The sequence below is a fragment of the Trichomycterus rosablanca genome, chromosome 4, assembly GCF_030014385.1.
Source record: "Trichomycterus rosablanca isolate fTriRos1 chromosome 4, fTriRos1.hap1, whole genome shotgun sequence".
Lineage (NCBI taxonomy): Eukaryota > Metazoa > Chordata > Actinopteri > Siluriformes > Trichomycteridae > Trichomycterus > Trichomycterus rosablanca.
Genome location: NC_085991.1, coordinates 36189359 through 36201642, shown reverse-complemented (window position 1 = coordinate 36201642; position 12284 = coordinate 36189359). Strand labels below are relative to the sequence as shown.

Below are 12284 nucleotides of genomic sequence, written 5' to 3'. Positions count from 1 at the left end.
AGCACATTGAAATGAGCTTGAAGTGACAATCATAATTACAAAAACTGCATAGATGAGGTCTGTTAAGCTGGTTGACAATTATCTGTGTTTATTTTTACAAACACCTTAGTCCTGGTCAGGGTGGCAGTAGGTCTGGTTCCACCGGCCTGCAGTAGCTTCCTCCGACACATTTGAAGCCAGCAAGTGCATCTTTACTTTAGCTAGCAGTAAATTTATACATGGAGTGTCAGCCGATACACAAGATGATGAAACTCAGTTTACATTCTCTCGCTGCTTTTGTCACTGTTGCAGTGGCAAAGAGGTAATTTAACATCCGGCCTTACATTCCTTAGACGTGGCCAGCTGTGTATGTTAATCTTTACCCTGACTGGAACTCCGCAGCACCCACCAAATGCTCTTCAAAATGGATTTTAAGACTTAACTGATGAATCAGCAGTCCAGTCACCCAATGTTTGACCTTGTTGGAACTCATGCATTCTTTTGCTTTGGTATCTCACATATCAAAGTGGCTTCTACATCTTATACAAGCTGATGATGCTTAGGTGGCACAGCGCACAGCCATCTATTATACAACCCCTGGCAAAAATTATGGAATCACCACTCTTGGAAGATGTTCTGTCAATTGTTTAATTTTGTAGAAAAAAAATAAATCACAGACATGCCACAAAACTATCATTTTTCAAAATGTCAACCTTCTGGCATTAAGAAACAATAAAAAAAAGAAACAAATATAATAGTTGTGGTCAGTCACAATTGCTTTTTTTAGATCAAGTAGAGGAAAAAAATATGGAATCACTCAAATCTGAGGAAAAAATTATGGAATCACTCTGTAATTTGCAGTTTAAAAACAAAACATCTGCAGCAGATTAGATTTGCTAATTATTCTTCAGTTTAAAAAGAGTGCTTACACCTCGGAGAGCTGTTGCACAAAGCAGATTGTCATGAATCATGGTTCCAACACAAGATATGTCAGTTGAAACAAATGAGAGGATTATAAAACTCCTTCAAGAAGATAAATCATTGTGGAATGTCGCAAAAGATGTTGGTTGTTCCCAGTAAGCTGTGTTTAAAATCTGGACCAAGTACAAACAAAATGGGAAGGTTGTAAAAGGGAAGCATACTGGTAGACCAAGTAAGACATCAAAGCATCAAGATAGAAAACTTAAAGCAATATGTCTTGAAAACAGAAAATGCACAACAAAACAAATGAGAAACAAGTGGCCAGAAAGTGGAGTCAATGTCTGTGACTGAACTGTAAGAAATCACCTAAAAGAAATGGGATTTACATACAGAAAAGCCAAACAAAAGCCATCATTAACACCTAAAAAGAAAAGAACAAGGTTAAAGTAGGCTAAAGAAAAGAAATCGTGGACTGTGGGTGACTGGATAAAAGTGATCTTCAGTGATGAATCGCGAATCTGCATTGGGCAAGGTGATGATGCTGGAACTTTAGTTTGGTGTCTGTCCAATGAAATTTATGAAGATAACTGCCTAAAGAAAACATGTTAATTTCCACAGTTGTTGATGATATGGGCCTGCATGTCGGGTAAAGGCACAGGGGAGATGGTCTTCAATAAATGCCAAAGTCCACATTGACATTTTGGACGCTTTTCTTATTCCATCAGTTGAAAGGATGTTTGGTGATGATGACTTCATTTTTCAAGATGATAATGCATCTTGCCATAGGGCAAAGGACGTGAAAACTTTCCTTCAAGAAAACATATGTCAATGGCATGGCATGGCCTGCAAATAGTCCGGATCTCAATCCATTTGAAAATCTCTGGTGGAAATTGAAGAAAATGGTCAATGACAAGGTTCCAACCTGCAAAGCTGATCTGGCAACAGCAAGTGACAGTTGAAGGCAGATTGATGAAGAATACTGTTTGTCATTAGTTAACTCCATGCCTCAGAGAGTTTAAACCATTATAAAAGCCAGAGGTGGTGCAACAAAGTAATAATGGTGCAGTGTTTTCTAATGATTCCATAATTGTTTCCTCAGATTTGAGTGATTCCATATTTTTTTCCTCTACTTGATCTAAAAAAAAGCAATTGTGACTGACCACAACTATTATATTTGTTTCTTTTTTTATTGTTTCTTAATGCCAGAGGGTTGACAGTTTGAGAAATGATAGTTTTGTGGCATGTCTGTGATTTATTTTTTTTCTACAAAATTAAACAATTGAAAGAACATCTTCCAAGAGTGGTGATTCCATAATTTTTGCCAGGGGTTGTACTATCCCACCACTGCTGAGATCTGGGTTCAGACTCAGTGCTGCTATGGGCCGGCTGGGCATCTATACAAAAAATGATTATGCTGAAGAAGGGGATGGCCAAAGCCCCATGGTGAATTGATGCTCTGTCGTCACTGACTAGAATGAAGCGTGTTATGAAAATAAAAACTGTAATTGTCAACCAGCCTCATCAGTGCAGTGTTTGAAATTATCCTTAAGTCACATCAAGCTCATTTGAATGTGATTGCCAAATGAACATTTTTGCTCACAAAATCTGGGACACAAAACTGTCCATTGTCAAATAACACACTCGTTAACACAAACTCTCATAATGTTTTAGAAAAGTATCATGTCAAATGTCTACAGTACTACTTGTAAGGGGAAAATATATACAAATAATAAATAATCAACACACAAAACATTTAATAACTTTTTATATTGTGTCAAAAAGTAAACACAATAAATAATCGGGAGGAGAAAAAAAGGCTAAAAACCGGTACAAATATAAACTGAGGTTCACCTGATCAAACCACACTGCACCAATTATCTGCTGATGTTATCATTTTGTGCAAACCTTTAGGCAGTGTTGTTGATATAAATCAAACTCTGGTCTAGCTGACTGATAAGGTTCTCCTTGTAACAGCGATTCAAACACGCCATCAGATGTTGCTTGAACTGTGTTTAGTTAATTCTTACTATCACTTTGGCAAAATTACTGTGGACTGCCATCCACTACTGTCTATTCCTAGTGAAAGAGAACATCTAGTCCCGGAGTCTTAGTGGCACAGATAAAACAGCAGCTTTAGAATTCGAACGATGATTTAGTTCGCCTTTCTTTAAAATACAAGTCATTTTAGACATTTTATCGTCCATCTGTCCTTCCATCCATTTACTTTGACTTTAAAACTTCAGATGTCTAAAGGAGTTTCTCTAGCTGTCTTCCTTTCCCCCAGTTTTGCTCAGCTGTTAAAGAAAACAGCCAATTAAATGAAATTAAAAGACATATTAAAGCATCAGTCATGACCAAAAAATTTATATTTGTTGAAAAATACTCAAGTCATACTCACATGCTGTTGGAAGACAATGAAAGCAGGAACACAAATTGAAAAGAAATGATTAATGTGTTTGTATTTTGAAGAAACAATATCTTTAAATAATTCAAATAATGCAGTTTTTAATAATAATGTTAGCTGGTCACAAATTACCTTAATCACATCAACCCAATTCCAGCCTCTGGGCAATTCACCCTTGTTATCTGTTGGTTAAAAATACAACCAATTTAATAATCAAACATTTTATTTACATTTTATTTGAGTCTGATGACATTCCCCTCTCCCTTATGTACGTAGTTAGTCAGCTGAGATGTTGTGTCCAGCGTTTTCTTTAGTTTTGTACTGGCTACAATGCTTATGGAGCTATGTAGACAACAACTGCACCACCTGAACTGACTGACAATTCTCTGACAATTTTTTTCACTGTGCTGGATCATCCTTTTATAACTTTTATTGTAAAATATTTTCTTTTTCTCATCGTATTTTTTATTTTTTTGCACTGTTGCATTTTCCCCAAATTTCCTCCCAATCTAGTCGTATCCAATTACCCGATTGCATTACGCTTCCTCCCTACTGATGCTGATCTCCACTCCTGATTAAGGAGAGCGACCGACACGCGCCCCCTCCGACATATGTGCAGTAGCCGACTGCATCTTTTCACCTGCATGAGGCAAGTTCATATGCGGATCAGCTTTGTGCATGGAAAGCCACACCCTGATCAATGCATTATTCCTCGACTCGGTGCAGAGGTCGTAATTGCATCAGCTATGAGGTCCCTATCCAACTCCCCATCCTGTATGAACAACAGCTAATCGTTGTTCATGTAGCCGGCCAGCCCAGCTGGATGGCAGAGCTGAGTTTTAAACCAACGAGTTCGAAATGTCAGCTCTGGTGTGCTAGCATGTTTTCCCGCTGCGTGACATGAGCGCCGCAACTTTTTTTTTTAAGTATGTTGCAGCCATCAAGTTAAAAAAATTGCTAATATTTACAAAATACATTTAAGATGGTCAAAGAAAGCATTGGAAATTTGTTCTTTGTACGTTTGTCAGTTAAAAAAAGGTTCAGGAGAATGAATAAATCCCAGATTTCTGTTTTGATTTCATTTTACAAAATGCCCCAACATTTCTGAAAATAGGGTTTGTAAAAAAAACAGAATCAAACACATCACACAGCTAATATTTCACAACTTCAGTTCACAACTACAGTTCCAGATATATCAGAAGTAGTAAAGGCTTACCAGTTCTTCCAATCATTTTGCGTTTCTGTGCCTTTGTTAGCTGTTCTTTCTTCTCCTTTTTCTTTCTAACGGAAACTGGACTGCTTAAATCACTGTTCAGTGTAACTGTCTAAACAAATGGAGAACAAAATAGTAGTTAAAGTGTAGTAAAGTGCATGTAGCATAACAAAGCAGCTTTATTAATTGGCTTCTGAAGTAATACAAATGCCATATGGTAATTCTCATAAAATAATAATAAGGTATAAGGTTATAAGGAATAAGGTATTAATGCACTCACCACAGCAGACACTACAGGCTGGTGATTCTCCATAAGCATCTCCTGGTTCTCTTTGGCCCAGTCAAAAAGAGTGTACATCATTGCACTGCCCAGGTTTGCCTCCACCTGCTCTTGCATCTTAGAGATTATATAATTCTTGGTCTCTGAAGAGCTGTAGTTCAATAATAATAATTATTATAATAATAATTACAGCAAAAAACAACTGCAATTATGAAATGGATTCAATTCTGGCAACTGGTTACATAGGTTTGGATGAATACATAGAACATGACTAAAAATCACCCACGCACAGAATACTTACATTCTGTTGTTAAAGAAGGCATCTAAGGATATATGAGGTGCGGTTTCAGGATACGTTTCTGGCCATGAGACATCCAGCATGAATGATTTAGATTCATCAAGATCTCCTACCTGCACAAGAATTTATTACTATGGTATCACAGCTGTAATTACAAGGTTTTACCCATTATGTGTATTAGGATACTTATTATTGACACTTATTTCTATTACCAACAACAACCTGTCAGCACAGGAAAAGCCCATCTGCAATGTTACATTTTCTGGATTGACAATCTTAACATTTAATTAACTTGGGTGGTGCAGCAGTAAAACACGCCAGCCCACCGATGCTGAGATCTTGAGCTCTCAAGTTTAAATCTTAGCTCTGCTATTGGCACAATGTTTGAGAGAGGGCGAGCTGGCTGGTCAATTACACCTGAACAGTAATGATAAATAATGGAGAGCAGGGTGTGACTCTCAGTACACGATGAACCTGCCTCGTTCAAGGGGTGTAATTAGATATGATGACTGGGAGAAAAAGGGAAAAATACATAAATAGAATTTTTAAAAGTCTCCCATACCCTACACATGAGCAGAATTAGGAGAGAATAGGACTGTGTGAAGAGGATGGCTTTTAGTGTGAATTTGAGAGAACTGAATGTTGTGATGTTATGTAGGTTTTGTGGTATTAAGTTCCCGAAGTGATAAATCAAAACTGGAACTGTTTGGCCATTTTGATCAGAAGTTCCCGAGTTTGGGAGTCTTAACACCAATATAGACGGTTTGTCAAGGTTTTACTATACTGATGAAGCAGAATGTGCTGTGTAAGCTACAAAGTTTCACAGACCAAATATCTGTAACCATAAGTATACAGTCAAATGATTTTTGAAGTGCCACTATTGTCTTTCACATGTTATAACTATTGTTTATGAGTTGGATGCAATTGCTAAATGCTTTATGTTGCTACATTTCTTAATGAAATTCTTGGGTACTCGAAGGTAGTTAATAGCAACCTCTCATAAATACTTAGCCAGAGCCTACATTCCGTGCATTCTTATTTACATAGTAACAATAAATACCCTGAACTGGAAGGAGGTCGGACTCAGCTCCTTGAAGCAATCATCCCCTTCATAAATTGATCGCAGAGCCTCCAGTTCCATCTGCAAGTGAATGACATTTAATAATGGGTAAAAATGTCAATAAGCAGTAGATAAAATTAGAACAGAAATGGTGTAATGAGGCAGTGTCTGGACAAAAGATCTCAAGTGCTGGGAAAGGTTTTTACCTGCATTTCAAGAACTGACTTATAACATTCACCTTAAAATGCATATTAATATTATAATATTTTAGAATAAAAGTCCAATGTATGAAACACAAATGGATGACTGGAATCCCAGAATGTAGAGTTATGGGACACAGTTCTATAAAGTGATAAATCAAAACTGGAACTGTTTGGCCATTTGAATCAGCGGTTTGTCTGGTACAAGAAAAGTAATGCTTATGACAGAAAAAATACTATTCCCACAGTCAAGCATAGAGGTGGGTTAGTGATATGAGAATGTTTTTTCTGCTGCAGAAACTGGCAAATTTGACTGGCAAATATGACTGGCATTATGGATTCACAGAAATACCACCTTCTGTAGTGAAATGAAAATGAAACAAATGAAACAAATGGACTTTCCAGCAAGACAATAATCCCAAGCACACTTCTAAGTCAACTAAAGCTTGGTTAAGGAATCAGTCCTGGAATATCTTGGAGTGGCCTTTTTTAGTCTGCATGAATAATAGAATTGAAATTGGATAATAGTGCACATTTGTTAACAGAACTAGATAATTTTCATATAAACTCAAAATTGTCACCTTGTGGTATAAAAATTGCTTCTATGTATCAACAAATATTCTATCTCTGTTAACTGACACTCCTTAAATACTTTCAATTATGTTATACATGAATCGCCATATCACCATAATCCATTCTAAGGTGGGGGTTAAATATTTCCAACTGCAGCTGAATAAATCAACACCTATGGTGTTAAACTGATCTGATAATGTAAATAAATACAATTTTCTTGTTGGTGTGTTTGATGTTTTTGTTTAATAGCTTATTTATTTTACATGACATGAGCCAAAAAAATAAAAAAAGCTAAACACTACACTCACTGTCCATTTTATCAGCTCCACTTACCATATAGAAGCACTTTGTAGTTCTACAATTACTAATTGTAGTCCATCTGTTTCTCTGCATGCTTTGTTAGCCCCCTTTCATGCTGTTCTTCAATGGTCAGGACCCCCACAGAGTAGGTATTATTTGGGTGGTGGATCATTCTCAGCACTGCAGTGACACTGACATGGTGGTGGTGTGTTAGTGTGTGTTGTGCTGGTATGAGTGGATAAGACACAGCAGTGCTGCTGGAGTTTTTAAACACCTCACTGTCACTGCTGGACTGACAATAGTCCACCAACCAAAAATATCCAGCCAATAGCACCCTGTGGGCAACGTTCTGTGACCACTCATGAAGGTCTAGAAGATGACCAACTCAAACAGCAGCAATAAATGAGTGATCGTCTCTGACTTTACATCTACAAGGTGGACCAACTAGGTAGGAGTGTCTAATAGAGTGGACAGTGAGTGGACATGGTATTTAAAAACTCCAGCAGCGCTGCTGTGTCTGATCCACTTATACCAGCACAACACACACTAACACACCACCACCATGTCAGTGTCACTGCAGTGCTGAGAATGATCCACCACCTTAATAATACCTGCTCTGTGGGGGTCCTGAACATTGAAGAACAGCGTGAAAGCAGGCTAAAAAGATATGTAGAGAAATAGATGGACTACAGTCAGTAATTGTAGAACTACAAAGTGCTTCTATATGGTAAGTGGAGCTGATAAAATGGACAATGTGTGTAGAAACAAGGAAGTGGTTTTAAATGTTATGGCTGATCAGTGTTTGCACATGTAGCATTTTGATGGCCAGAGTTTAAATAATATAAGATTATATTACACATTTAAAATGTATTATGTAGAACTCTATGGTGTATTTAGATTATAATTTCGTTAAAAAAAATAAAAAGCCCTTCATTTTTTAAAAGTAATTTCACTTAAATAAAGAGCTAAAGACATGAGAGAATGCTACGTCAGATATGGCTGCGTTCCAAATTGCATACTACCGTACAAAGAAGTATGTGAATGAAGTAACGATAACAGTGTTGGTGTACTAATCTAACATACTAATTAGTGTGGTAGTATTCCGTTTCAGATGAAACATAGAGATGGTGAAGTTCCTCTATTAGCTTTAGCTACTAGCCAGAATGCTAACATGCTCTCTTACCTCCTGCTCCTCGTTAGCAGACATGTTTTATTCTTTTCCAGTCTGTATTATATTCTGGAATTTGAAACCCACTAAACAACTTAACTTTTATTTATCTGTCATTACAGTAATAATACGTATAACACAGCTGGACTGAACAACTCATGTTTAACTGTTTAACCAGCTAGTACTCCACTCTACTGCAGCACCACTGACCTGCGCTACTCAACGACATGTAGAATTAATACTGCCACCTGCTGTACTGGAGTGTTTGTTTGTTAATTAGGATTATAACGTCATGTTTTACACTTTGGTTACATTCATGACAGGAACGGTAGTTACTCATTACACAAGATTCATCAGTTCACAAGGTTATATCAAGCACAGTCTTAGACAATTTAGTATCTCCAGTTTACGTCACTTGCATGTTTTTGGACTGTGGGAGGAAACCGGAGTACCCGGAGTAAACATTTACATTTTCAGCATTTAGCAGACGCTTTTATTCAAAGCGACTTACAGCACTGTGACAGTATAGTGTCTAAGCAATTGAGGGTTAAGGGCCTTGCTCAGGGGCCCAACAGTGGCAGCCTGGTAGTTGTGAGGCTTGAACCAGGAACCTTTGGCTTACTAGTCCAGCACCTTAACCACTAGGCCACACCCGTCCCCACGCAGACACGGGGAGACGGGGAGAACATGCAAACTCCACACAGAAGGGACCAGGATCGCCCCACCTGGGGATCGAACCCAGGACCTTCTTGCTGTGAGGCAACAGTGCTACCCACCAAGCCACCGTGCCGCCAGTACTGGAGAGAACACGCCTTCCAAACAAAGCAGCACCATACGGCTGCAGTGCGATCAGAAGCGATCATCACTACGAAGGGCATATTAAACCAGGGAGCTGCCCACACTTCATTATGAAGTGTAGATCCCTACTGAGGGAACTTTAAAGTGGAGCTGCCCAAAGCAACTTTTACCCGTTCCAATGTAAAGTAATCACCACTACCGAAAGCACTTTAAAGTGCGGCTGCCCACAGCAGCCACTGGGGTCGTTTCTACACTCTCACTCACTCACTGTCTTAACCGCTTATCCAATTAGGGTCTCGGGGGATGGGTGCTAGAGCCTATCCCAGCTTTTCAATGGGCGCAAGGCACACGGTAACACCCTGGACGGGGCGTCAGTCCATTGCAGGGCAGACACACACACATACACACCATGGGTGGCTCGTTCCTTAGGGAGATCGGGCGACGCACCACCAAAGGGCGAAAGGGAAGAAATCTTTCTATCATGTTCAACCAGTGTTAAACTAGCTGTGACTGTTCTGGACAGTCTGTCTTGCCTCTGAATATCGTAGCCCATTCAGCGTCGAGTTGTGTTCCATACAGTACTGCCCCTTTTGGGCGATTTCAGTCTGACTGAAAATCGCCCGGATTGCTCTCATAGACTCTCATGTTAAGGCACTTTTTTTCGAACTGTAGGCACTGCAATACAATCTGTATGGGTTCTCGGAGGGCTCGCACTTACATGCTTGCATCACACGTAACCTGGTGTAGCAATAATTGAAGCAGCTAGCGATCTCGTCAACATGACTACTATTACCTCAGGATCTGCTGCACCTAAAATAAAATGCTATCTTATGAAGAATTAAATTGTTAGTGTGAAGGCTTTACTTAATTTTATGATTAATGGTAAAGCTGGTCTCTCTCCAAGTTATTTGTGAGGGCAAACTGACAGATGACTTAAGATGTTAATTATTTAAGCTTTAATTTACCCATTGAACGGGTCACCTTGGCCATCATCGCAACAATTGCCCCCCCTGAGAGATTTGGCAGGAGCTGCCACTGATACACACGCTCATTCACCTATAGGGCAATTCAGTGTCTATAATTAACTTGACTGCATGTTTTTGGACTGTGGGAGGAAACCGGAGCTCCCAGAGGAAACCCATGCAGACACAGGGAGAACATGCAAACTCCACACAGAAAGGACCCGGACCGCCCCACCTGGGGATCAAACCCAGGAACTTCTTGCTGTAAGGCGACAGTGCTACCCACTGAGCCACCGTGTCGCCCTGTCGTTTTTACATTAAGGCTTCAAACATAAAGTTAAATTCTTAATGGCTGTTAATTTATTATCTTTTAGAGTCCGCACTAAAGAATGAGCACACTTTAAAGGGGTCAACGCATAGTGATGACCACAAACTTTTGTAAAACAAATTCATTCAAATTAATTTACGGAACAAAGTTATCAAACCCCCATATCACTCTTGTACAGTATAACTGGTTGCACCGTCGTTAGCAGCAATGACTGCAACTAAACAGGTTTAATTTTAGTTCTTTACATTGCTGTGTTTTAATTTTGTTTTTTCCCCCAGTACTGTTTAATTTAGATCTTCCACTTGATTTAAGTCTGGTCTTTGAATAGGTCACTCCAAACCTTTGTACTTTTTTTGCATAACCCAATTACACCCAATTATTATGGAATTTCAATTAAATTTTGTGAATTTGTATACTGAGCAGCCAAGGGGGCAAATACTTTTGTTCTTGAGGTTGATATGTGCTGGGTACATTTTTTTGCCTAAATAAATAAAAGCTGGGTTTTTTTTACTGTTTTGCTGGATAATATATCCTTCCATGTGACAAAAATACTCTGGGATTACTCTGATATTACTGTTCTAGTAAACATGGGTGACATGGTTGTTCTGTGGGTAGACATAGTCAGCAAGAAGGTTCTAGGTTCGATTCCCAGGTGGAGTGGCCTGGTTCCTTTCTGTGTGATTTGTATGTTTTTACATTTACATTTTCGGGATTTAGCAGACGCTTTTATCCAAAGCGATTTACAATTATAAAGTTTTGAACAATTGAGGGTTAAGGGCCTTGCTCAGGGTCCCAACAGTGGAAACTTGGCAGTGGTGGGGCTTGAACCGGCAACCTTCTGATTACTAGTCAAGTATGGAATTTCAATTAAATTTAGTGAATTTGTAAACTGAGTAGCCAAGGGGGCAATTACTTTTTCCTTGAGGGTGATGTGTGCTGCGTAACTTTGTTGCCTAAATAAATAAAAGCTGTTTTTACTGTTTCTCTGGATAATACATCTTTTCATGTGACAAAAATACTCTGATATTACTGTTCTAGTAAGCATGGGTGACATGGTTGTTCTGTGGGTAACAAAGGTCAGCAAGAAGGTTCTAGGTTCGATTCCCAGGTGGAGCGGCCTGGTCCCTTTCTGTGTGATTTGTATGTTTTTACATTTACATTTTTGGCATTTAGCAGACGCTTTTATCCAAAGCGATTTACAATTATGAAGTCGATTTTGAACAATTGAGGGTTAAGGGCCTTGCTCAGGGTCCCAACAGTGGAAACCACTAAACTGTCACTGCATGTTCTCACCGTGTCTGCTTGGGTTTCCTCTGAGTGCTCTGGTTTCTTCTTACAGTCCAGAGACATGCAGTCTGGTTAACTGGAGCTAGTAAATCAAACCCACCACGATCCTAAATAGGATAAAAGTAAATACTGTAGTGTTGAGTTTTCATAATTTAGGTAAAACATGGCAGTTTAGCTAAACTTACCTCTTACAACTTAATTTTACTTACATCCTCACGTTTAGTGACACTCCTCCTCACTCACCCACACTGACTCTTACTGACTTAGAAACCAAACCTGCAATACAAACAAGAATTCACTAGATGTCGCCAAAGGACAATTATAGTTACTGTTCTTGCGCATTATTATTGTTATTATTTTTACCAATTATTTTATTCTAGTCAATATCACGGTGGGTTCGTTTGGAAAACTGTGCAAAATACACCCTGGTTAGGGAACCAATGCACTACAGGGTAGCACAATCATATATTTATTTTTTTTAAGTCAGAAATACAAAGTAAAAGCAAGAAACAC

The 12284-nt window shown here is 38.8% G+C and overlaps 1 protein-coding gene across 2 annotated transcripts; it reads right to left on the bottom strand.

Moving 5' to 3' along the window:
• Positions 1 to 2648: 2648 nt before the first annotated feature.
• rwdd (RWD domain containing 4) lies at positions 2649 to 12027 on the bottom strand. Of its 2 annotated transcripts, none has more exons than XM_062993273.1 (7): positions 11981 to 12027; positions 6156 to 6236; positions 5099 to 5208; positions 4798 to 4948; positions 4521 to 4629; positions 3299 to 3486; positions 2649 to 3194 (listed from the first exon to the last, which is right to left on the bottom strand). In XM_062993273.1, the coding sequence occupies exons 2-7, from the start codon at positions 6234 to 6236 to the stop codon at positions 3162 to 3164; spliced, it is 672 nt and encodes a 223-aa protein (XP_062849343.1). In that variant the 5' UTR covers positions 11981 to 12027; the 3' UTR covers positions 2649 to 3161. The 2 variants fall into 2 exon arrangements, with proteins under 2 accessions (XP_062849343.1, XP_062849342.1); XM_062993272.1 differs by lacking the exon at positions 11981 to 12027 and adding an exon at positions 8412 to 8597.
• Between the last annotated feature and the right edge of the window lie 257 nt (positions 12028 to 12284).

Coding starts and splice junctions, on each gene's coding strand:
- rwdd (XM_062993272.1), bottom strand. CDS start 8,435: ATGTCTGCTAACGAGGAGCAGGAG. Junction 5,209..6,155: donor CGACCTCCTTCCAGTTCAGG/GTATTTATTGTT, acceptor ATTCTTGTGCAG/GTAGGAGATCTTGATGAATC. Junction 3,195..3,298: donor TCATTGTCTTCCAACAGCAT/GTGAGTATGACT, acceptor TTTCTTTAACAG/CTGAGCAAAACTGGGGGAAA.